This window comes from Rattus rattus, chromosome 13 (assembly GCF_011064425.1).
Source record: "Rattus rattus isolate New Zealand chromosome 13, Rrattus_CSIRO_v1, whole genome shotgun sequence".
Classification (NCBI taxonomy): Eukaryota; Metazoa; Chordata; class Mammalia; order Rodentia; family Muridae; genus Rattus; species Rattus rattus.
In genome coordinates this window covers 7866647-7892371 of record NC_046166.1, presented here as the reverse complement: position 1 = coordinate 7892371, position 25725 = coordinate 7866647, and the positions used below count along the sequence as shown (strand labels likewise).

Below are 25725 nucleotides of genomic sequence, written 5' to 3'. Positions count from 1 at the left end.
TTCCGGGCCGCACACAGCCGCAAAACGGAAGTGCGGTGCTTAACGGGAGCCGGCGCCCGGAAGGTCAGCGTGTGAAGGTGGCAGTAGCAACGCGGGTCTTCCCGCTGTTGCTGTCGGGGCCACGGCCGAGCACACGACCCCGGCCTGAGGTGGTGGTGGGAAGCCCGCCGCTGTTTGCTGCGACCTCATGGAGGGTGGCGGAGGAAGTAGCAACAAATCCACCGGCGGGTTAGCGGGCTTCTTCGGAGCGGGAGGAGCGGGTTACTCGAACGCTGATTTGGCCGGCGTCCCGCGTGAGTATCGGGCCTAGCTTGCTCCCATTTCTGACTGTTTCTGGGACAACTAGAAATGTGTAGCGTTCCCTGTCCTTTTCCTGTTCACCTTCATTAGATTCACCACCAGTGATAGGGTTTCAAAACTGAACGAATTTGGGGGATCATAAATTCCCAGGAAGCTTTTATTGACCTAGTTTCGACAGGAAACACAAAATGTCCTCCTGTAGCTCCCCCATCTCTTTTCTCATCACACACTTTTCTGTATGTGTGGCCCTGTTAGGAGACCCTAGTTCTACAAATAAACATTCCAAATAACAAAAACCCGCAGTTATTTTTTCACGCGGCTTTTAAATGTTTCTACACTTCTAAGTATCGGCTAGGCGGAAACCTCTTTCGTTCTTTTTGTTTATTTTGAGACAGTTCAGGAAATCAGAAGGAGCTGGGAAGCGAACGAAACTTATAAGAGATTTATAAACAAGGGAAAAGAGCCAAACAGATTTTGAAAGCGAAATAAGCAAATTCAAATTTACAGTGGCATGAATACCCTGCTTGGTGGCCCTGCTCAGTCACCTAAATACATATTTCAGGCTTTTAATATTTTGTAACTATGGATATTCAACTGGATAAGTAGAACTTGGGAGTTGATGGGGAATAGCCCTGTTATGGTTTGCATATGTTTGGCCCAAGACAGAAGTTGGTACCAGAGACTGGGATATTGCTGTGATGGGCCTGACCATGCTTTTGTTTGGAAGAATGTGAATTTGGGGACTGTGGATTTGGAAAGCAGTGGAATGCTGTCAGTGGAGCATAATGGACTATCTTAGTAGGAATGTGGAAGACTTTGATACTGAGAGTAATTGAACTGTTGAGAGTAAGTAATTAGGCCCAAGATGGTTCAGTGAAGAATTTCAGTATGTGGCCTAGGGACTGTTCATGTGGTATTTTTGGTTAAAATGTGGCTACTTTTTGCCATTGTCCGAAGAGTGTGCCTGAGGTTAAGATGAAGAGATTTAATTGCTTTGAAAAGAAGTCTCAAAACAGCCTGGTGTAAATTCTGTTGTATAGGTACTAAAGTTCATGGTTATGAAGAGCATTTTAATGAAAAAAGGGAAATTGAGAAAGGAAAAAACCAAAATGCTTCGAGTATTAAAGGGACACCAGGATGTGAAATGGAGATGAATCCTGTGTTCAAGAGTATTAAATTGAATTAAGGGAGAAATGACCTTGGGGCAAGATCCCACCCACCTAAATTAGCTCCAGGCAACTTAGTACAAACCTTTACTCCCAGGAGATGGGCATACAGATCTCTAAATCCAAGCTCAATCTACAGAGCAAGATCCACTACGGGGTTGGGGATTTAGCTCAGGGGGAGAGCGCTTGCCTAGCAAGCGCAAGGCCCTGGGTTCGGTCCCCAGCCCCGAAAAAAAAAAAAAAAAAAAAAAAAAGATCCACTACAGCCAAGCATAGGCAGTGAAGGAGTTACAAAAGAGGAAGCTAGTGATTTGTAATAGAACAAGGGGGTCATATTGCAGCAGAGCTCAGCAGCTTCAGCCGTGTGTCTCTGGCTTTGTATTCAAGAGGAGAAGGAGACTACTGGGACAATTAATGCTGGTTAGCTGGAGCTAAGGAAGAAATCATCATCACTAAGGTGAAATCTAGGAAGGGTTTTCTGAGAGCACCAAGAAGCTGTGTTCCAGAGATGCCAAGGCTTACCTCATGCTGCAGCTGGACTTGGTAATGTGTAAGAGTCAGTCACCCACGTGGTACTGGTTTTGAGGGCATGAAGATCATGAAGAGCAGCTGAGGCTGGGCACTCTGAGAAGCCATGGAAGGCCATTGGAGAAGGTTCACCCTCAGTTGCAATTGATGGCCCAGGACTGTGAAGGGGTCAGGCAAAGGAGTGAGACTTGGCACCATGAAGAGAGCCTTTGAGAGGCTATTGGTGAAGCCTAGTTGCAGTGGAAGCATATTGGAGACACCAGTACCATGGAATGATCACCAAGAACAACAGCAACAATGCAGTGTGGATCAGCCTGAAGTTAAACTGCTACAGAGGGCAGAGCTGGAGAAGTGAAGCCAGCCCTTTGGAGGATCACGTGTGGATCCCGGACACTGAAACAAGCTATTACATTGAAACTGGTTTGGAGACCCAAAGATGTTAAAGACACCAGAGCCATGGCTATCTGCTGGGTGGAATGGAACCAGCTAAGGAGAAAGAAGTTTGTTGCAGTCAACAAAGAGAGTTGAAACTTCAAAGGGAGTTGAAGATCTGAAGACCGTTCTGACATCAGACATGGAGATGGCAGAGTGTGAAGTTTGCCCAGCTGGTTGCCTGTCTTAATTTGGGGATTACAGTTTGGTAATTGGATGGATCTCAGAAGAGACTTTAAACTTTGGACTTTTAATATACTATGTTTAGATATGGCCTCCATAGACTCATGTGTTTGAACAAGCCTATGGAAGCCAGGGAGTAGAATGTGATGGTTTGCAGATGTTTGGCCCAGGGAGTGGCACTATTAGGTATTATTGTTGGAGGAAGTATGTCACTTTGGGGGTGGGCTTGGAGACCCTCCTCCCAGCTGCCTGAGGGTACTCAGTCTGTTCCTTCGGGTGAAAGTGTGTCAACTCAGCTCCTCCTGTACCATGCCTGCCTGCATGCTGCCATGCTCCCGCCTTGATGATAATGGACTGAATCTCTGAACCTGTAAGCCAGCCCCAATTAAATGTCCTTTATAAAACTTGCATCGATCATGGTGTCTGTTCACAGCAATAAAACGCTAACTAAGACAAGCCCTTACTAGAGTGTTTCTTCTTGCTAATCCTTGAAGTATTTCTCTAAAACCTTTACACTTAAAAACATCGTATCTTAGGATATCTCACATGCATAAAATGAAGGGCGCTACTTGTTGTAAAATTATAAGTAATAAAATGTTGTCTTTATCCCCCACTAGATCTGTTGCTGCAGTGCCCCAAGATACCTGGAAGATACCTTGCACACACATCCCAATTCCGTGGTGGCCCAGTGTCTCTAGCCACTGCACACTTTTCTTTTTTCTTTTTTTTTTTTTTTTTTTTTGTTCTTTTTTTGGAGCTGGGGACCGAACCCAGGCACTGCACACTTTTCTTACACTTATGTCGCTACATGAAAAAACACTTAACCCAGTAACCTTGGATCCAATTGATAAGATACAATTGCCCACCAAAACATACAAAGCCCTGTACACATCATCCCTTAAGAACATTTATAACAACCTGTAAAGGCACAGCGTGGAATCTTAGCATCAGCCTCCATGTTGTCTCCCCCGCCACCTTCTCTCTCTCCTTCCATCCCCATCTCTTCTTCCTTCAAACTTTTCTCCCGCCCATCCTTCCTTCTCGTGCAATGACAGGCCTCATTCTATCTTGTACCTGCCTCTCCTGTGACATCATCCCACAACTACTTACTGTGACAAAGTAATTGTTGATTTTGGTGTACATATACTACTGAGGAGGGTGACATAAGGACACAGCAGTTAGTGATGAATGCCATGACAGAATAAAATAGGGCCCTGGGATGACAATGGTGGTGGTGGGAGATGAAGACTATATGAGAACGAGTCAGGGGGAAAAAAAACAACTTTTGAGTTGACATTTGAGCTGTGACTTAAGTTTAGCAAAGGTGAGAAAGAGAACAAACTTGACGTGTTTCTGGAACAGCTACCAGGTCAGTTTGTCTTGAGAGTTGCAAGGGAATGAACTACGAAATTGATTGTAAGAGCAGAGAGGTGGGAAACAGCAACAAATACAAGCTTTTATAAGCAAGGGAAAGGGGATTGGATTTGATCTAATTGTAGATGGAAGCCATTAGGGCTGATTTCCTAATTTTTACAGAGAAAGTGAGTTGAAGGGGTAAGAGAAAGTAAGTTGGTAAGGAATCGTTGATATGAGACAGGATGCTTGCATTGGAAACAATCAACCAAGACATAGAAGTACCCAAATATTAGATTTAAAGATCTATGAAAGTTCATTTTTCTTGCTAGATTATTTTGTTTTCAAAGTTGGTAGATTTAAAGTTAACCTGGAGATTGTATTTCTTTTCCATTAAGTTTTATATCTGGGTAAAAGCAAGGATTCTCCTTACCATCGAGATTCTGTTAGTAAAATTATTAGAAATGTGATGTAGACAAACTGCTTTGATAGATTTCTATAATCAAAAACCTAGCCCAACCACTCTTTTCCCTGAGAGACTGATCATAATTGATAATTGATTGTCATGCTAAAGTCATGGAGAGGAGGTGGTATGGGCACTTCCTGCCAAGCCTGGTATCCTGTGTCGGATCCGTGGAAGCAAACTGGAAGGTGGAAGGGGCACTAGTGGGACCTCCACATGCACTCAAGCACGCATACAAACTCAAGAAAATGTATAAATGTATAAAACTAAACATAAGCCAAAACAGTAATAACTAACCTAAGATAGTTTTCTGGGAGTTTCATAATTTGCTGGTAATTCAATATCTTAGGGAAATGTAGTGCATTGGTGCAAGGCCTAGTTCCTAAAGAAAATTTACATTCATTGGGTTTTTTGACTATAACAGTTAGCTGAGTCAGTCCTGTATGAAATAATTGGATGGATTTTGTTGCAATGTGACATTCTGTTTTCTATCTCTAGTGACTGGTATGAACCCCCTGTCTCCTTACTTAAATGTGGACCCACGCTATCTCGTTCAGGTAAGATAAAGCTTTTGCTAGTTTGGTTTGGCGCCTTACTCTACCAAAGGCTCAAGTGCTTAGACCTGACTTGAGCTGCAGAGTACTCCTAGAAGAACTAATCAGATTTCTCTGTAACAAGACCCGGCTGTCCTAGACTCACTTCATACACCAAGCTGGCCTCAAACCCACAGAGATCAACCTGCCTCTGCCCCCTGAGTGCTGGGATTAAAGGCGTGCACCACCACAACTTTTCAACCTATTAAATGACATTTACAGAACATCCACAGCTAATGTCATACTTAACAATAAGAGACTGAGTCGTGACAAATCAGGAGCAATAAAAACATTTCCGTTCTCTTCTCAGAATTGTCTAGGCAGCACAGCTAAAAATAAAAATAAATGAAGTAGGTTTTGCTCAGGCTTGGTGGTGGATGCCTTTAAGTCCAGTACTTGGGAGGCAGGCAGAGCTCTGAGTTTGAAGCTACATAAATATGACCCTGCTTGGTGATGGTGTACACCCTTATTCCTGCCAACCACTGGGGAGGACAGCTCATGTTTACAGAGCGGGTTTCAGGACAGCTGGGTCTATTCAGAGTGGGGGAGGGAGCTTAGCTACAAAAATTTAAAGAAAAGCAGAAAAGCAAGCAAACCTTTTAAAATGAATAAATGAACTTAACAAGGTTGTAAATGTAAGAGCTATAGCCATAAATCAGTCTTTTCTCTGAAATAGCAGTGAGAGCACTCTAAAAGTAAAATTAGCCCAAGTTTATTACAGTTAGCATAAAAATGTTCCAGAGCTACATAGAAAGATCCTGACTCAAAAAAACAAAAAGGAAGAATTAAATAATGAAAAGACATATCATCTTGGAAAATTAGCATTGATAAACTGGCAACAGTCTCCAAACTGACCTACAGATTCAGTGCAATTCCTATCAAAATCCTAAGGGAATTGGGGGGGAGGGGGTTGAAATTGGGAGTTAGATCCCAACATCCATATGTTAGTGCAAAACACATAGACCTGATACTTGTGAAAATCAATGAATGAGATGATTTATCAACCTAAAACCTTTTCCTGACAGTTGAGTTACTAAGGCATGTATAGGTCAGTGCAATAGAACTGAGACTAGAAAGAAACCCTCACTTTAATTGCAGTTTTTCAAGGAGGGTGCCAAGGTAATTAAGACAGGAAAATGGTCATTTTCTGAAATGAGTTGGACAACTAGAATGAATGTGCAAAAGAATTAAGTTGGACCTCAACTTCACACCATATGCAGTGTTAACTCAGATCAACAGGTAACATTGTGAGCCCCTTAAAATAAAATCATAGGTACCGGTGGTTGTGATTAAATTAAAAATTTTTTTTAAAAAATGCATCTTTGATACACCACTAAAAGTACAAGTAGTAAAGGGGAAAATTGACAGTTGAATTTAGTTGAAATTTAATTTTTTCTGTATATACTTTAGACCATATCAAAGAGGGACAAGAGGCCTGGGCATAGTGGTACATCCGTTTAATCTCAGCATGTAGTAGGCAGAGGCAGATGGATGTCTGTTGAGTTCCAGATCGGCCAGCCAGGGCTATGTGGAGATACCCTATCTCAAAAACAAACAAAAGAGAAAAAAGCGACAGGACAGCCTAAAAGCTGGGGAAAAATATTTCTGAAACATCTGATGTCTTGAAATTTTTACATTTAAGAGAAAAACATCAGTTATAAAATTGCAATGGATCTGAATAGATATATCTTCATGAAGCCATACAAATGTCTAATAATCACATTAATTAAATATGATCATAGATGATCTGTCACTTCACATAAACCAACATACAGAAAGAAGATTGGGAAGCTGGTCAGCAAGCCAGTAGGAGCATCAAGTGATGTGGGTGCTAAAGCAGGCATGGGAGTGCATGAGAAAGTAGAGGCAGAAAGATCCTTAACTACATAGTAGTCAGTGATGATCTTGAGATTTCTTTGTGGGGGGGGTGGATTTCTTTCCCCACCCCCACCCCAGATGGGTCTTGCTGTGTAGCTCTGGCTGCCCTTTTGTTCACTGTGGATCAAGCTGTCCTTGAACTCACAGGGATCCTCCTGCCTTCGAAATGCTGTGATTAAAGGTGTGTGCCACTGCTTTGGCCTGAGCTTTAGATTCTCAAGAATGACTCTCAGAAAAGGAAAAAGGCTAGAACTGCTTTGGAAAGGCTTGGCATTTCCTAACAATATGAAAAACAGTTTTGACCTGGCAGTTTTGCTCTTAGATTCAAATTCAACTTGAGGACTACAGACATCTTAAATAGTACTCATCTTGGTAGGACATTATCTGCAGTCTCTGTTACTTTCTGTTGTCAGTTGTATATGAGCTGCTGTGCACTTGTCTCCAACCCTTGCAGTGTTGACTGGTTGATACTGCAGAAGTGTGGGCTGGTGCTTTTGCTTGTCCTTTTTATTTCCAATTCTTAGTTGTCTATTTCTGAATTAAAGGGCAATCGTTTACCTTTTCTGGTCAAATAAAACACTTCTGAAAACAAGAGGTTGAGAATAAGTTAAAATTGGGTCATTACTTAAAAACTCAGGAAGCATCTCTGACATACAGAATACCAAATAGAATATTTTTATTGTCTACCAGATCATTTTCTGTAGTGAGTGTATGGGGTAGCATGAGTGAAAATGGCCTCCTGGGCTCCTTGTTAGGCGCTGTCACCTTGTTGAGGGAAATGTGTTGCCAGGGGTGGGCTTTGAAGTCTCAAATGCTCAAGCCAGGTCTAGTGTACTTTGCTCCTGCTGCCTGCTGATCCAGGTCTAGAACTCTTAGCTCCCTACTTCTCTGGGGCCATGACTGCCATGCTTCCATTGTGATGATAGTGGACTACACCTCTGAACTATAACCCAACCCCAATTAAAGGTTTCCCTTTTATAAGAGTTGCTGTGGTCATGGTGTCTCTTCACAGCAATAGAAACCCTGAGTCATTAGATGGGAACTGGGGTATTGCTGTGATAGGCCTGACCATGTTTTTCTTTGGAGGATATGGACTTTGGGTGAGAAAAGCAGTGCAGTGCTGTAAGCTTGGCTTAGGGCCATACAAGTAGGAGCATGGAGGATAGTATTGCTGAGGGTGATTTGAACTGGGGGGTCCAGCTAAATCCTAAAACTATTATTGTGATATTTTGGCAAAGAATGTTGTCACTCTGCCCTTCTCCAAAAAAATCTGCCCGAGGGTAAGTTGGAGAGTTATGGATTGACATCTTTGGCAGAGATATTGACTGTGTTACTTGGTTATTAAGTGGCTAAGCGTATGCAGATCTATAGTGAAAAGGAGCAAGGAAAGTTACAAATTGTACAGTTTGAGAAGGGGCACCGGGAAGTAGAATGGACCTAAGTCTGTGTTCATAGGGATAAACAGATTAAAGAATCCTGATGGTAAATGGAATAAAAGGAGTGGTGACCCCAGTGCAAGAGCCCACCCAGCTAAACTTCCAACTTGTGAAAAGGAGTTTAAAAAAAAGTTTACATCCAGTGAAAGTACATGCCTTTATTCCCAGCACTCAGGAGATAGATGCAAGCAGATCTCTAGAGGAAATTGGAGGACAGCTAAATTTAGGAAAGGAAACCGTCAAAACCAGAAAGCTGTTAAAGATGTAATTGAACAAGGGGCCATGCTCCAGCTTCAGTAAGCAACAGAACTTGACAGCTAGGTTCTAGCTAAGTCAATGATAGAAGAAAGGGGCTATGGAATCCCCCTCTGGCTAAGGAAATCCTCTGAGGCCAGGCATATGTCGGGGGTGTCTGCATGGAGGCCCAGAGAGGCCATTTTGTGAAGCTGTGAAGGTGAAGCCTGGATCGCCTTGGAGATGCCATGGCACTGGGACACCTGCTGAGTAGGGCTGAGAACCAGCCCAAGAGAAAGACGTGTGTTGCGGTCGACTAAGCTGAAAGGAGTTGGAGTCTAAAGAACGTTTGCCATCAGACATGGAGATGCAGAGTTCGGAGTTTGCCCAGCTGGTTTTTGGTCTTGGTTTGGTCCAGTAGTCCCTATTTGGGATTTTAGTGTTTATCTTGTTCCATTGTATGTTGGAAGTGTATGATCTGCTTTTTCATTTTGATTCCATTCCAGCTAGCAGATTGCTTGAATCTCACAAGAGACTTGGAAGTTTGGACTTTAAAGCAATGCTGACACTGTTGTAGGCTACAGGAACTTTTTAAGTTGGACTAAATACATTTTGTATTATAATAGAGCTATAAGCCTATGGTGGCCAGGGGGTGAATGTGGTAGTTTGAACGAAAATGTCCCCATAGGCTCGGGTGGTGGCACTATTAGGGGGTATGGCCTTGTTGGAGGCACCTGGGTCAGGCTTTAAGGTCTCAAATGCTCAAAGCAGGCATAGTGTGACTTTCTGCTGCCTGCTGATGGAGCTCTCAGACTTTGAGCTGCTTCTCCAGCACCGCGTCTGCCTGGGTGCTGCCATGCTTCTAACTGGGGCTTCTAACTGGGGGCTTTCCTACAGTTTCAGAGGATTGGTCTATTACCGTGGCAGAGAGCAGAAAGGCGTGGCCTTAGAGAAGTAGCTGAGAGTTTTACATCCTGATCCATAGACAGCAGGTATAGAGACAGACATTGGGTTGTCTTCAAAGCCCATTCTAGCTACACACCTCCTCCAAGGACCCACTTGGAAATCCTCCAGTTCAGCTAGGGACTCATAGATTGAACAACTACTGGATTCTTATACTTTCTGTTGGTAGACAGCCATTATTGGAATATAGCCTTCTTCCGTGTCCTTTAAATAGACAGAAGGTGTGGCCCAGAATAAAGGCAAATCTTCCCACTTGAAATGATTTTGTTTTAAATCACAGATTTGCCTAGCTTTTGGGTTTTAGTTAGTTCCATAGTTCTGCAGACCAGTTGACAACCAAGAAGCTGTCATTGTTTTTGATTTATGTGCTGGCTCTTATTACAGAGAGTTTGACTTTTGCTTAATGTGATAAATCATTTTGTATTAATTTGGTTGTTTACTTATTTCAAAACTACTTTGAAAAGTTGACCTGTAATCCAAGCACTTGGGAAACTGAGGCTGGATATTGAGTTCCAGGCCAGCCTAGACTACATAGACACTGTCTCATAACTAGAAGAGAAAAATAGTAAGAAATTTACAGCTCTCCAAGTCTTTAGGCAATACTCATCTTGGTTTTCCTTTTTGACCCTTAGGATACAGATGAGTTTATTTTGCCAACTGGAGCTAATAAAACCCGAGGCAGATTTGAACTAGCTTTCTTCACCATTGGAGGATGTTGCATGACAGGTAAGTAGTTTGGTTTTTTTTGTTTGTTTGTTTGTTTTTTAGATTTATTTTATATGTGAGGACACGTCACTGTCTTCGGATCCCATTACAGATCTGAGCCACCATGTGGTTGCTGGGAGTTGACGAAGAACCTCCGAAAGAGCAGTCAGTGTGTCCAACTGCTGAGCGTCCCTCCAGCCCAGGATTTCTTTTTTTTTTTTTTTTTTTGGTTCTTTTTTTCAGAGCTGGGGACCAAAACCAGGGCCTTGCGCTTCCTAGGCAAGCGCTCTACCACTGAGCTAAATCCCCAACCCCCAGGATTTCTATTTTTAATGTCCTTAAATCCAAGTTGTTAATGGTGCTCAAAGTGAAAAATAGGTAGGATACTATTTTCATCTTTAAAAATTGTATTGTGGGGCTGGAGAGATGGCTCAGCGGTTAAGAGTACCGACTGCTCTTCCTGAGGTCCTGAGTTCAATTCCCAGCAACCACGTGGTGGCTCCCAACCATCTGTAATGAGATCTGATGTCTTCTTCTGGTGTGTCTGATGACAAGTACAGTGTGCTCATATACGTTAAATAAATTTTTTTTTAAAAAACTTGTATTGCATTTTTATTATATGAAAAAACAGCCAGAATTATTTTTATATATATATATATATATATATATATATATATATATATATATATATATATACTGTTATGATTCACCACCAGGGGCTGCATTCGGGGCACTGAACGGGCTTCGTTTAGGATTGAAGGAAACTCAGAGCATGCCCTGGTCCAAACCAAGAAATGTACAGTAAGTCTGGATGCCTGCATATGAACCATCACTTCGGGGTTTTTGTTAGTCACCATCTGATGTTAATGAAATGTTTAAATAGTTAACATTCCCCCATCTCTTTTTAATATATTCAAACGATAAGGAACCAAGTTGTTGTGCTGTGTCTTAGCTATGCACAGGAGTGGATTTTGAGTTAGTGTCCTCATTCAACTGGTACTGCCCTGACCTGATTTCTTGGTTTACACGTGTTCTGTTCTCCAAATTTCTATGGCATACTTTCTAAACCGCTGAGCTGCTAATGGGGACTTTTGACTGTTCTGGGTCCCATGGGACTGGAGAACTTGGTGATTTACCAGCTTCTTGCTGGCGTGGTTCAGTTAAATGGGGAGGAACAGAAGAAACTCTTAGATAGAATTTCTGCAACTCCAAGATCATTATTGTGTGTGCATGTGCATGTGTGCGGGTGTCCATGTTGGGGGACAGGGGGTGCATTGAAGGCCAAAGGTCAGCCTACGGTGTCCTTTCTCAGGAGCTGCCCACTTACCCAGTGAGCCATCTGCCCAGATTCTGATACTTAGCATTCTTAATCTCTGAATATGAATGTTTTGTTCTGCCAGAAGATGGCAGCAGACGGCCTGGAGTTGGCCTTAGGAAACCTTAAATGTTTGCCAGGTTTTTCTGTTCCTGTGTGAACAATTCATTGACAATTCAAATTTTGTAGTATGAAGAAGCCAAAGTACCGTAATAAATTCCTGTGAACTCATACTCTTCTACAACAGCCATCAGCCTTGGCCAGTCACTCAGTTTCTTTTGTGTCATTTTGAAACAATTCCCCAACCAGTAGTAATAATGAGTTTAGAAGTAGGAAGTCTCTTAGCAAAACATTATATTTCATTTTTGAAAACAATAGCAACACAATCTTTCTCATCTTCCCATATTGAAAGCAGCATTTAATAATTGGGAAAAGGGTAGAGTTTATAGCCAGACACATTGTCTATAGTTTCATAGTCCTAGTTTAATCTCTTCATAGTTTGTGATCGAGTGAACTTTCTCTGCTTTCTGCTGTGCAGAGTTGTGGACAGGTGATGGTGATAAAAAGTGAAGTAGCTATAGGGTCACACTGGATGGGCCGCCAGGCTGTCCGTCCCAGACAGCTTACTGCGTTGTTACTTTGTATCCAGCAGTAGTCAGCCGTCCCAGACACTCCTGTGATGGTGTTACCCTGCTGGGAGAGTAATGTGTGCTCTTCGCCTGGCCACTGCGTCACCGTTCTGGTGGCCTGTGGCTCTGGTGTAAGAAGGAACTTTGCTTCCCTGAGAGAGTGCTAAGCGTCCGCTCTGACGGCTTAGTTCCAGTGTGGGAGCAGACAGCGCTTTCTCCATGTGCTCTCCCTCCTAGGGCGGTTCTGCCTGTCTCTTCAGTTCCGCCTGGCGTTCTAACACCCACGTCCTTTCCATGGGTCCTACTTAGTATCCTGAAATGTACTCCGTTCCCAAAGAACGTCAGACCACTGTGTCACAGTTACAGTGACATTGTTTTAACACAGATCAGTTTGTAAATACATTACAGGCTGCTGTTTGAAGCCTTTGTATTTAATCTGCCCTGAGTAATTTTGTATCTACTAAAGGACTTTTGTTTAGTAATTGCCCACAGTCTTGGGAATTTTTATCATAGACCTCACTTGTATAAAGTGACAGCCATATTTATTAAAAATCTGAGGCGGTATTAAGGTGTACCTCAAAGTCCCAAAAACATCGAGGCTTGGGCCTATGTGTTTTAAGTATCTACTATTATGGCTTATAAGATTAGTAGAGAAACAGTGATCCTAAATACATTTTTTTTCTCATTCTTCCCTGATAGGATTTTGAATATGGTGACTAGGCAAGGGGCACTTTGGGCTAATACTCTAGGTTCCCTGGGTAAGTATGAATCTTGTTCAATTGATCTTTTGTTTTGAGACAGTGTCTTCAGTTGTGCACTCACTGTGGAACAAACCCAGGGCTCCAGGCATGCTAGGCAAACACTCCTCCATTGGGCCATGTCCCCAGCTATTAAGTCATTCATATAAAGAAAGAATGTGTGGTTTGATCAACCAAGATTCTGATTCTGGGCTGAACAACATTTAAATCCACTCAGGTGGATATTGTAGTTATCATCTGTGAAAAGACTTGTAAATACTCTTGTCACAGTTTGCCAAGTAAAATCTTGTTTTAAACTAAATGACATCCAAACCATAGGGCTATACCTGATAAGAAAGGTTCAAAGTCCTGTAGTGAGACGTGACAGACTGGGTCAGAGCTTATGCTCTGTTTTCCAAATAGCCTGTTCATTAGTGACTTCATCTGTAGATTGCCAGGCCCTAAATGGCAGGGTTGCAGAAAGTCTTTTGTAGATAAGGAAAGCGTTCACAGCTGTAGGCAAGGGTAATGTAATGGTGCTTAGTCAGAACCCAGTGCTTTCGTCATGCTGTCCACGAAGAGCTTGCTCTTCTGACTGCTAGTGATTGACACTCTACTTGAGGCACATATACATTACTCACCATCTGAGGCTTTCATAAAAGTATAGAATTTCCACAACACACAAAAGGCCAAGTACAGCTGTAATTGATTTGGTGTTTTTGAGCCATGGTCTCCCTATAGTTTTGGCTGGCCTGGAACTCACAGAGATCCACCTGCCTCTTTCTCTAGAGTACTGGGATTAAAGGTGTGTACTGCCCATGTAGCTCTAATTCTGAAAAGTTGTAAGAAAGAAGTGTAATGCATATTGGGCCTGATAGATACAGGTGAGATACTGTAGGCCTTGGCTAATGGCTCTGTACAACTGAAGGGTTTGTAACGTATAAAAGTCAGGCCTCGTGTTTATTGATATTTGGGGTGCTTGTTTTTGGGGAGAAGGTGACAGGACCTTTCTATATAGGTAAGCACATACCTGGATGGGCTGGATCTTGCCATGTAGACTAGGCTGGTCCCTAACCCACAGAGAGATCTGCCTTCCTCTGCCTCGGGAGTGCTAGGATTAAAGATGTGTGTCACTGTTGGCAATAGTGTTTTTCTATAATAGAAATATGTAGGTACTTTTTTTTAAAGCATAGGTAGCATAAATAAATATTTGAGATTTTTCTTATACTCCACAGTAATGGTTTCTAGTGATAGCATTGCTTCTGCGTCTTCACAAGCCCTTCTTTGTATAACCAGTCGGTTGTATGCACATGTACCTGGTTTTATGTATCAGTAAATGAAGGTTTTCCTAGCCTTTTGGTTTGTTTTATTTTCTGTGTTGGCTCTCCTGGAACTCATGCTGTAGACCAGGCTGGCCTTGAACTCAGAAATCTACCTGCCTCTTGTCTCCCTAGTGCTAGGAATAAAGGCATGTGCCACCATGGCCTAGCATCTTCCTGCCTTTTATGTGACTGTATTCTGTACCCTGTATTAGGAAATCCCTTTCTGGATCCCTGCAGCAATGCAGACACTTGTTGCCAGAATTTCCCTGTTAAAGCAGTGCTCAGGGATGTTCTGACTGTCTTTGGTGTGCTTACCTAAACGATTACTGTTCTGGCTTTCATCACCGTCTCTCTCTGCTTTAGCTTTGCTCTATAGTGCTTTTGGCGTTATCATTGAGAAAACACGGGGTGCAGAAGATGACCTCAACACAGTAGCAGCTGGAACCATGACAGGAATGTTATATAAATGTACAGGTGAGTGATACTGAGTGGAAAACTGAAAAAATTTTATAATATTCAAAGGAAAAATGCACATGCCTATATACACACAAAGAACAATCTAGTAGTCTAACCTTATAGTTATTAAGGGTTTTATTATTTTCTTGACACCAACTCCTGGGGATCTCATATTCTGCATTTGCCATCTCATACGTGAAACGAGACAATATTTGTTCTTTTGTGACTGACTTCTGTTTCATCAAACATTTCTTCACAGCCCATGACATGTTGGGTCATGCTTCAGAAACACCACCACCCTCCTTAAAGGTTATAAGCACAGTGTCTGTTGCGTTTGCACCATCATTCGTGAATCTGTTCTTCTATCCAAAAGATGATGACGTCTCTTGTTTGCCGAGTAAAATCTTGTTTTAAACTAAATGGCATCCAGATCATAGGGCTATACCTGTTAAGAAAGGTTCGAAGTCCTGTAGTGAGTCGTGACAGACTGGGTCAGAGCTTAGGCTTGTATGTAAGTCTTCTATACAGACCTGAAGGGAAGAAAATCACAGGAACTTCTTTTCATAAACAAGGCAAGATAAACTGTCTTCATCTGCTATACTTCTCTTTTATGACCTAGGCTAAGCAAATCCTAGTCTGACCCAAAAGTCTCCTCCACCACCACCACTACTACTACTATTTCTTCCTCCTCCTATTCCTTTTCCTCCTCCTTCCTCTTTCCTCCTCTCTCCTTCTGCCATAACCACATTGCCTCCAGGATGGAGAAATAAAGGGAATCTTGGGAAAGGGAGGGGTAATAGTTGAGCTGGGCCTGAACAAAGGACTGAACTTCGGGGATATCATATGATAGCATTAGAAAGATGTGGACCACAAGTCTGGAAGAGTTAGCTTTGAAGCATAGGAAGCTAGAGTAAGAAGTTTGTATTTAGATTAAAAGTCATCAAAGATATTTGAAGAAAGATTTACTAGAATTGGAATGGAGAGATAGCTCAGTTGTTAAAACTACTTCTTGGCTATTCTTTGAAAGGACCTGGATTTAATTCTCAGCACCTATAAAATGACTCACAACCATCTCTAACTCTAGTCCTAGAGGACCCATTCCCTCTCCTGGCCTTGTAGGCACTGCGTCCATGTGCATACTGACATCAAGCAAAACACCAATATACAATCAATCAAAAGAATTACTAGAGTTATACTTGTGTGAGAGATTGTTAGAAATGTGGCTAGAGTGGTTCCCACCTTTAATCCCAGCATTGAGTAGGCAGAGGCAGGTAGATCTCTGAGTTTGAGGCCTGCCTAGTCTACAAGTTCCAGGACAGCCAGAGCTACATAGACCTTATCTCAAGGTGAAAAAGAAAAGGTGGAAACATAAAGTCAAAGTAGTTAAGGAATACTGCTGAAGATGTTTAAAATGATATCAGCCTCGAGTGCAGCTACAGACGGCAAACTTTACACCTGATAAAGGCGTGAGGGAAAGGTGCATATCAAAGACAGATGGATTGGGCTTGTCTGGTGTACATGAAGTGCTGGGTTCGATATTCAGTGCTACATAAAACCAGATGTGGCGCACACAAGAAATCCCAGCACTCTAGTGGTGGAAAATCAAAAGTTGAAGTTCCTTTTTAGCTGTGTAGGAAATTCGAGACCAAGCTGGCCAAGAAGAGACACTGTCAAAAAGCAAACCCAACAGAAATACTGTTTGTAACGTAGTAGAAACGTTGTATGTATCATTAGTTGGCTTTGCCAACCGAAAGGTCTTAACAGAAACAAATTCAGAGAGGGAAAGGTTTGTTTAGACCTAATGTTACTGAGTCAAGCCTGTAGGAGCAGAGCAGGCCTGTTAGAGCTTGCAAGAAACACAGATGGATGGCTCTCCTGACTGGCTCTCCTTTTGCCCTTTTCTTTTGTCCGTTTCCCAGCCTATGAGATGGTGCCACCTACCTACAGGATCGATCCCCCCTTCAGTTTATCATCTGGAGTGCCCTTCTAGATAGCACGCTTCCTCGGTCAGGTTGTCAGTAAAGACTAACATCACGGTGTGTCTTTGAGGGATGCAGTAGTTTGCTGTTCTGGCTTCCTCCGCGCTGCACCATCCATTCCCTATGTGTGTGCAGTCTCCTAAAGGCAAGACCAACCTCAGGCTTTTACTGTGATAGCGTCACATTCCTTAGGAAAGTGAGGCTTTGTTTCATTTGTGTCTCCCAGGGATTCCTAGTCATTCGGACAACTTTCCTGTCGGCACTGTTTTTGTGTAGCAGGATGAGGGCTGGAGTACAGTCCTGTTTTAGAAACGGAAAGTATTGGCTCAGGACCCTCACAACCAGGTTCTCTGAACAAAGGAGATTCAGTTGCCTCAGAGGGACACAGGGCTGGGAATAAGAGGCAGAAGCAGAAGCAGAAGGAAACAAGGAAGGAGGGTGGGCATTTGTCCCAAGAGGACAAAGACCTGCCTCTGGGTAGAGAAGACATAGACGCTGCCCATAGTCAAATGACCGTTTATAAAGGTAAAAGGAACGTCTGTGTTTCTTGCCCTGTGTTCGAATGAGGCATTTAATTTTAATTGGGCTGTTACTTAGGTGAGCCAAAGGTGCCTTCTGACTGCTGGACTTCAGTACTTAAGTAGTTGAACCTTGGTAGTCAGCCACAGGAGGAGGAGGAGGTGACCAAATAAGGGACTAGACCTCAGTGGGTAGCGCTAGGAATGGAATCTTATGGTCTTTAGCGAGGCAGAGGGAATCAGGGAGAAGGGCAAGGCCTGCCAGAGCCATGCTCTCCATATAGAGACTGATGAGAGTCCTTTCAGTTTTTATAAATCCTAATTTAATATTTGATACAGACTACTTTGGAGAAAGATGAACATTGCATTCTGAAAGGTTTTGGTGTTTTTTGGGGTTTTTTTTGTTTGTTTCTTTGGGGTTTTTTTAGATTTATTTATTTATTATATATAAGTACACTGTCACGGTCTTCAGACACACCAGAAGAGGGCATCGGATCCCATTACAGATGGTTGTGAGCCACCATGTGGTTGCTGGGAATTGAACTCAGGACCTCTGGAAGAGCAGTCGGTGCTCTTAACCACTGAGCTATCTCTCCAGCCCTCATTCTGGAAGTTTTAATAAATTTATGGGAATACCATTTAGAAGATGAGACTGAATCAAAAGTCCCATAGTCCCCAGCCTTCCCATTAGGCTCACTCTTCTACATGATTTGAGCCCTCAGTACAAAGAGGAGACCAGTCTTTCTACAGCTTTTACCTCATTTGAGGGGTTTTATTTGGTTTTCATTTTGCTTAGAATGTTCTTTCCAAATATGTTTTTTTACGAATTTTCATCCATTCGTCTTGTTTATATATGGCTTTCTTGAGACCTCCTTTAAACATATATGGTTCTGTGCTGCAGGATAAATTACTGAAAGCCAGATTACTAGTCTGCATATTAAAATTGGTAATAACTATTGCCAAAGTGACTTTTGAAGACTGTATCATTATCAGCTTGAAGTATCATCTACTCTGATTTTTAGCTTTATTTTTTATTATTTTTAATTATGTGTAAATCTGTTAGTGCCTGTATGTGAGTATATGCATATGGAGGACATCGGGATGGAGTCCCCAGATGCAGTTACAGGCGGTTGTGGGCTGCCTGATTGAGGTGCTGGGGTCTGGAGGGGCTAGGGTGTTCTGAATCACTGAGTGTCTCTAGCCCTACATTGTGTTCAAGTGAATGCCGACTGATGAAAGATAGTTTTTGTTATTGGTTTGATTTAGTTTTGAAACAACGTCTTACTCATGAATTAGGCTGGCTTCAAACTTGTGAGGAATCCCACAGCTCCTTCCTGACTGCCAAAAATAGTCTTGTGTCTCATTTCGGTTTTCCGTGGTTGGTGGTAAGATTGGGAAACTTCTGATATTTATTGCTATTGTAATTTCCCTGAAGCCCTTTCCTTCAGGGTGTGCCCTCAGTTACTTTTTTTGAAACATTTCCAACATTACAGCAATTAGCCTTTTACCTATTACATATGGTACATGAAACTTTACCTGGTTCGTGACACCAACTGTAATCCATTTCTTTTCAACTGTTACCTATCTCAGGAACGGAGGGATTACAAGTTCAAGGGCAGCCTGGAAATTTTCTTTATTGAGGAACCTCCTTCAAAAAGTAAAGATAGGATCAGGGAATCGTTCATGGGTAGAATGCTTGCCTGTCCTTCATGAAACTCTAGGTTTGATTTCCAATGCCTTAGGAAAGAAAGCCCTTTCTAATTTGATACTTAAAATAGCAGTCATGAAAAGGTCATCAGAGGTCTTTTGAAATGTGCATGTGAGTTCTTCTGTAGATCTGACATTCAGTTTTGACATTTAAAAAGAGAACAGGTTAACTAATGGTAATCCTGATGGTGTTTGCTAAATTTGAAATGCTAACTTTTTATCCCTTTTTATACTTTGCTAACTTTATTTTTATAAACTGACATTGTTTGTGGAAAGCTAAAACTATGGAAGGCATTAGAAGAGAAACACCCTAAACAGACTGATACAGTCTATACAGATATCTTGATGATAGTAAAATTTTGTTCTCTTGAGATGTGTATATTACAAAATGTACAGCTTCGGTGAGTTTTGTCAGACGTGCTGTAGCAGGATCGCCCTCTGTTGGCTTCTTGGACCTTATTTCCCAAATAGATGTTTATTAGCCTCTTTTTTTTTTTTTTTTTTTTTTTTTTTTTTTTTTTTTTCGGAGCTGGGACCAACCAGAGCCTTGTGATTGCTAGGCAAGCGCTCTACCTCTGAGCTAAATCCCCAACCCCTTATTAGCCTCTCTTAAGATGATAGCAAAACTGTAGCTGTTCTTATTCTGGTAGAATGTAATTGAAATGGAATGCATTTACATGGACTTGTACTAACTTCCTTTGAGAAAAAGTATGTAGACATTAGACTGAATTAAAATCGTGAAATTCTCTCCATCTTTCTTCTTTTGGAACAAGGTCTCATGTAGCGAAGACAGGTACATAAGTGGCTCCGTAGCTGAAGCTCTTAAGTTCCTGGTCCTCTAGCCTCTGCCTCCCGGGTGCTAGGATTGTAGGCTTTGCTGCCATGTCAGCTTGAGACTTCCTCCTGCTCTAGGAGCTCCACGATACTTTACAAAAAACTAACTGTGTCTAAACTTCTCCAAATCTTTGAATCTAAAAGCTGAAGTTATGTTTTGTTCTATCACAAAAAGTTTATTTCTGTAGTCAGCCTGTCCTCTTGAGTTTTGCCTTAAATCAGAAATTAAGAACGGGAACTGTCTGCTTTTGTTGGAGTGACTTCAGTGTGCTATGGTTCAACACATTATTACCAACTGTTCCACAGTTGCACTTGCTCACTTTCACAATTGGCAGTCCTTGTCGCTTGACAGAGAATTACTTTCATCTTATAGATTGGCAAGTTTGGTACATTTTTAGGTTTAAGGTTACCAGCAAACAGGAACTGGCTCCTGTCTTTAAATACTTAAAGCCTAGTGTGGTGGTTCGTGCATGTGACCCGAGCACTGGAGACCCCATTGGAGACTGGAGGCATTGGTGCAATGCTGGGCTTGCTGGCTTGGAGAAGAGGCATGTGCTGCTGTACCTGTTTATGGGGTGCTGGGTATTGGACTCAAGCTTCAGACCTTGTAGGTAACTATTCTACCTCCCCAGGGTCTACTTGTGTATTTGTATATAAAATAAAAGTTCAAGTGCAATCCATTTTCAATATAGAAAACTGTTCTTACTCTCACATGTCTCAGGAAAACGTGGATTTTATGATTCCTTTGAAGCTTTGTCTCATGTCTTCAGTAAAGTACGATTGCGGTTTGGAATGGGTGAACTGCTAGAGCCCACAATAATGCCTAATGCACAATAAGGCATCCATACCAAGATACCTTTCGGAGGCATAAACGTAGAACACAGACTGTTAATTAAGCTGTTTAAAACAAAAATGCATTAATAGCGAATTCATGTATTGAATCTGAAGGCACTTGGAAGATTATGGTGCGGGCTGCGACACAGCTCAGTGGGGAAAGCACTTGCTGCCGAACGCAGTGCCCGAAGTTAAAGCTCTAGGACCTACGTGGCGAGGAGAGAAGCAGTTCCAACAAGTTGCCCCTTGGACCTCCACAGCACACGTACACCTAGGTGCACAGATACACACAATGAGTAAATACATCTTTTAATTAAAGATTGGGATACATCTTAATGGAAAGGCGTTATAGCAAGATCTTACTACAGAGCACTGCTCAGTGAATATTCCTTTCTGTGTCCTTGTAGAATCGGTTACTCTTTACCCAGACAACTTTGACCCAACCCTTGAGGCTCTGGTGTGTGTTTATTTTCTCTGGGTGTCTGCACACCTGGCAGTCAGAAAACAACTTCAGGAAACTGGTTTTCTCTTTCTACCATTTGAGTACTGAGAGTTGATCTCTAGTTGTCAGGCTTGGAGGTAAGCCCCTGTACCAGCTGACACATCTTGCTGACCCTGATGTGCGTTTGAATGAGTATACCCATGTATGTAACAATTCACAAAGGTAAAAGTAAAAGTAACCCAACTGTCCTTTACCGGGGAAATGGATACTTACAATGAACTCTGTTAAGCCTTTACAAGGCAAGGGAATGCTGGCATAGGAAACAGTGTGTTTGAACTACTAACAAAGGTAAGAGTATCACTGACGGACAAATACTGGGTCACACTCTACTTATGTGAGATACATGTCCAGAATAGGCAGAATAGTTGAGATTTAAAAAAAAGTAAAGGGGCAGGAAATGAGGGGTTTAATAGTTTAGGTGAAAATTTTTTCAGATGTAAATATTGTTGAAAATAACACAATACAAGCTAGCTCAGCAGTGAAGAGCACTATCACAGAGGATCAGGTGTCTTACAGCTCCAGGGGACCAACAGCTGATGTTGAGGTCACTGAGATACTGTACTGAGGATGCACATGAGCACACACACAATTTAAAGTAACTTTTAATTTCAAAAAAAAATCATTCAAACATTATCATTGAGATGTGTGTTAAATGTATGTTCCACAATTGTACTTTTTCGGTACTGGTATACATGGACTCTACCACTGGGCAACACTCTTAGCCACTGTACAGTTTTTTGATGGGAGGGAAGTGAAGGTGAGATCTCCTATAGACCAGGCTGGACCCAAACTTCCTGTGTGGCCAAGGATGGCCTTAAACCGCTGATCTTCCTCAAGTACTGGATTGTGGGATTCTAAGCATGTGCCACCATACAAGTCGTATGCTGTGCTGGGTGTTGAACCATGGCTTCATTGATGCTGCGCTGAGGATTAGCATTCTGCCAGCTGAACTCCACCCCTGGCCTCCTTTACCAGTTTTTAATTTACCGATAAACACCTTCCCTAAGCTGAACATGTAAATGCGTCTTGTTCCCCTGAAGCAGGAGCCACAGCACCGCAGGCAGCTAATTCTCTCGTCGTCTTAAAAATAAATTAGCTCTGCTATTAACCAGTCTCTCTGTCCAGAAACACGGCACTTAAGTGTTCTGACTCTTGTTTTTCTTCCCCTGTTTGGAAAATGCAGTCCTTATCCTGTTCCTGTAGCAGAACTACGTAAATAAGCTAGGAAGTAAAGCTGACCACACAAATCGTGTGTTTGTTTTAATTCATGGAGGTTGAACATTGGCCTTATTTACTTTGTTGTTAGCAGTATATTTGCTGACCAACTTCCTGTTCTGAACTAGAGAGTTGCTCAATTTTAAGAGACTCTAAATCAGGAGGCCCTTGGGTTTTTTTATTGTTGCTTGTTAATTTTTTTTTTCAGCCAGTTGCTAAGACCTAAAATTAAAAAGTTAAAAATTAGACCTTGGAGGCTGAAGAAGTGTCTTGGGGGGGTGGGGGGGGGATAGGTTTAATCCTAGCACCCACAGGGCAGCTCATGACTTTAACTCCAGCTTTAGGAGATCCAACACACATGCAGGAAAAACAATTCACATTTAAAGAAAATAATAATTAGAACTTAGGGAGCTGAGTGTGGGGGTGTGTGACTTTAATCCCAGCATTTGGGAGACATAGGCTGGTGGTCAGAGGCCAGACTGGTCTGCATAGTGAGTTCCCAGTGTCTCAGAAGAAAGAAATTTGGAACTTGGCTGGTGTATGTGAGAAAGGACTGCTCTTAAGCTAGGATTGGGTGTGTGGTTCATACCAGCAGATCTTAAAAGTATTACAGGTGCCATTGAGAGATTTTCGACCCCTGGTGCACAAGCTGAAGAGCAGCCCAGGGTAGATGGTTACTCGAAATCTGAGAAATAGTATGGAATTTCTTGCACAAAGGGCAAGCAGAAACCATGTTCCTAGAGCACAAGGTCAATTTGGCAAAAGTGATTTGCAGTTCTTTGAAGACCAGAGGATGGCAGTCATGTGGCTGCAGCCCAGCACAAAGGGAGCAGACAGCCTTTTGGGTCTGCAAGGCCTTGGAGATGTGATTGGGAGACAGTTTGAACAAAATTGAATGTTCAGTCAATAAAGTACTTTCTGTCCATTACCTGCCCTCTGTCATTTCTCTCCTGTTGTGGCAAGAGCCCCTTTTCCTTTACCTTGCTTTGTCTTGCTCTCAAGTAGGCTTTAGGGGTTGTACTTTGCTTGCCTGATTGAAAGCACCTTTACTGTTCCATGTGTTCGTTGTTTCCATTGTATGATTTTGTTTTAATTAAAGTTCATGTCCAGCTCTACAGCTTTTTCTTGACTTAATAGTCAGTGGCACAAGATACATCCTTAATTAAACAAGATCAGTATATTTTCCAAATGTTGTAGTTTCTAAACCACACTGAATGGTTTAAGTTCAAGTTCAGTGTTACAGTCCAAATACAGCAAGATGGCAGAAATAGGAACTTAGAAATATTTCCCATTTATTTAAAGATTTTTTTTTACTTAAGCGTGTATATGTACATGTTATTTATATCAATACCTGCATGGTACTTTAACAGATAGGCCATCTTTGCAGTAAATACTTTGATTTTTTTTTTTTTTTTTTTTTGTCTTATGCTTTTGAACTCCCTCCCACACATTTACGTATGGTATTCCACAGTGGAAGCCTAAGAGCCTAAGTAGGACTTACGTATGTCTTCAGACATGAGACTCTGGAGGGGAGTAGCCCTGTATCAGCTGAAGCCATCTGGTAAGACAGAAATGGCTTAGTTCTGCTGCTGTAATAGAACATCGTTACTAAAATTTTACCGAGGTGACTGTCATAGAGAGCTCAGAGGCCCCAGTAAGACAGCTTCTTTGCTACGGGCTCAGCTCTCCTTTCTTTTTCCTCTCAGCCTCTCTTTCTCCCCCACCCCATCAGGCACTTGTGGAGGTCTGAGATCAATTTGCAGTTTTCCTATAGGCTCCGAAAACCAAACCCATGGCAGGTACTTTTCCCCACTGAGCCCTCTTTGGGCCTTTTTGAAATGTGACTCAGACTTCTGTAAGCTCTCTGGAATTTGTGCTGCCTATTTGTGAAGCTGTAAAACATGACCTTAGCCCCTTAAGTTTCTTTGGGAAACCCCATCCTGGTGGAGTTTCTTACTTTTCTTTCTCTACTATGTTAAGCGGGCTGGTGAGATGGCTCAGAGGTTAAGAGCACTTGCTGTTCGAGAGGTCCCAACAACCACATGGTGGCTCACAACCATCTGTAATGGGATCTGATGCCCTCTTCAGGCAGATGGATGAATAATATGCAGCAGAGCACTCATACATTAAATAAAATTTTTTAAAAAGCTTGCGTCACTGCCTCTAAACAGTAGTTATTTTCAAACATTTCAGATTAAATGCTTATTGGTAGATGATCTTTTTTTTCTTACAAAACTTGTCTAGTGTACAAATAGCTCAACTAGTCTGTTAATGCACGGTGTTTTAGTTGTGTGAGGAATATCAGTTTGAGGAGGGCAGGGGAGGGGAGTGCTGGTGTCCCCATCAGTGCTGACTCAAAGCTTGAATGCGTTTATCACCACTGCTTCTTGGGTCCTCAAATATTTGGAGGACCTGTCCAGAGTCCGAATGCTGACAATACTGTTTCCACATAGGATGTGCACTTGGTTTATAGCCTGAATCCATTGACAGTGCTAGTGCTGAATCTTCCAACAAGCATGAAATGACTTAACTGTTTGGTGTGTTAACCAGAACTGTTATTTCCAGTGGGACTGGGGTTAGCCGCACCTCATCAGTCTGGAGTGTAGGTACAGGTCATGACAAGTGCAAGGAAGCTACCAGCTTACAACAACAAAAACGTGTACTATATGATTAGGGAATTACCTCCTGAGTTTGATAATGGTTTAAAACTTTCCTCTTGCTTAGGGTAGATTATTTAAAAGAGGAGCTTTTGGGCTGGAGAGATGGCTCAGCCATTAAAGGCTAGGCTCACAACCAAAAATATAAAAAAGAGGAACTTTCTCTACATTATCTATTTTGCAGCACTTTTATCCCGGATTTATTAACATTTTTCTACCGTTAATGCTAGGTTAATGCTAGGTTGTGGCATGTACAGAGGTTGTTTTCATTTGTTCTCCTTTCCCCAGGTGGTCTTCGAGGAATAGCACGTGGTGGCCTGGCGGGACTGACACTCACCAGTGTCTATGCACTGTATAACAACTGGGAGCACATGAAAGGTTCCCTGCTCCAACAGTCACTCTGAAGATGTCTGCCACCTCAGGAATGGGGGACACTTCATAGTCATCCAGATCAAGGAATAAGTCAGTCTGGAGCTGCTTTCTCTCTTGCACCTACAATTACTTTGAACAATTGGAGACTCTGATTTGCTGTGACAAAGATCATGGATGCTTAGCCTGGACTGCACTGCTTGCCCTCAGTGAGTGGAAGCCAAACCCTTGGTGGCTCACTGAGAATGTGTTCTCTTCTCCTTTGGAGATGACCTCGCACCTCCTGCCCCCAAACTGGAAAACCACTTACTCTCCAAATTTATTACCATGTTAATTCATTTAAAAATCTAAAACTTAATATTGCCCTGTTTTCCAAATAAAGGGTGAAAATACAACCAAAGCTATATTCCAGCATAG

General features: G+C 42.2%; 1 protein-coding gene and 1 non-coding gene across 2 annotated transcripts; both read left to right on the top strand.

Annotated features, from left to right (window-relative positions):
- The first annotated feature begins 35 nt into the window (after positions 1-35).
- On the top strand, positions 36-25712 carry LOC116914408 (mitochondrial import inner membrane translocase subunit Tim23). The gene is made up of 7 exons (XM_032918650.1): positions 36-293; positions 4924-4982; positions 10162-10255; positions 10951-11035; positions 12878-12936; positions 14601-14711; positions 25228-25712. Exons 1-7 carry the CDS (start codon positions 188-190, stop codon positions 25341-25343), a joined length of 630 nt encoding a protein of 209 aa, XP_032774541.1. The 5' UTR covers positions 36-187; the 3' UTR covers positions 25344-25712.
- Positions 12194-12388, top strand: LOC116915182. Its single transcript, XR_004389841.1, has one exon. It is a non-coding gene; the product is annotated as a small nucleolar RNA SNORA74 (small nucleolar RNA).
- Positions 25713-25725: the final 13 nt, after the last annotated feature.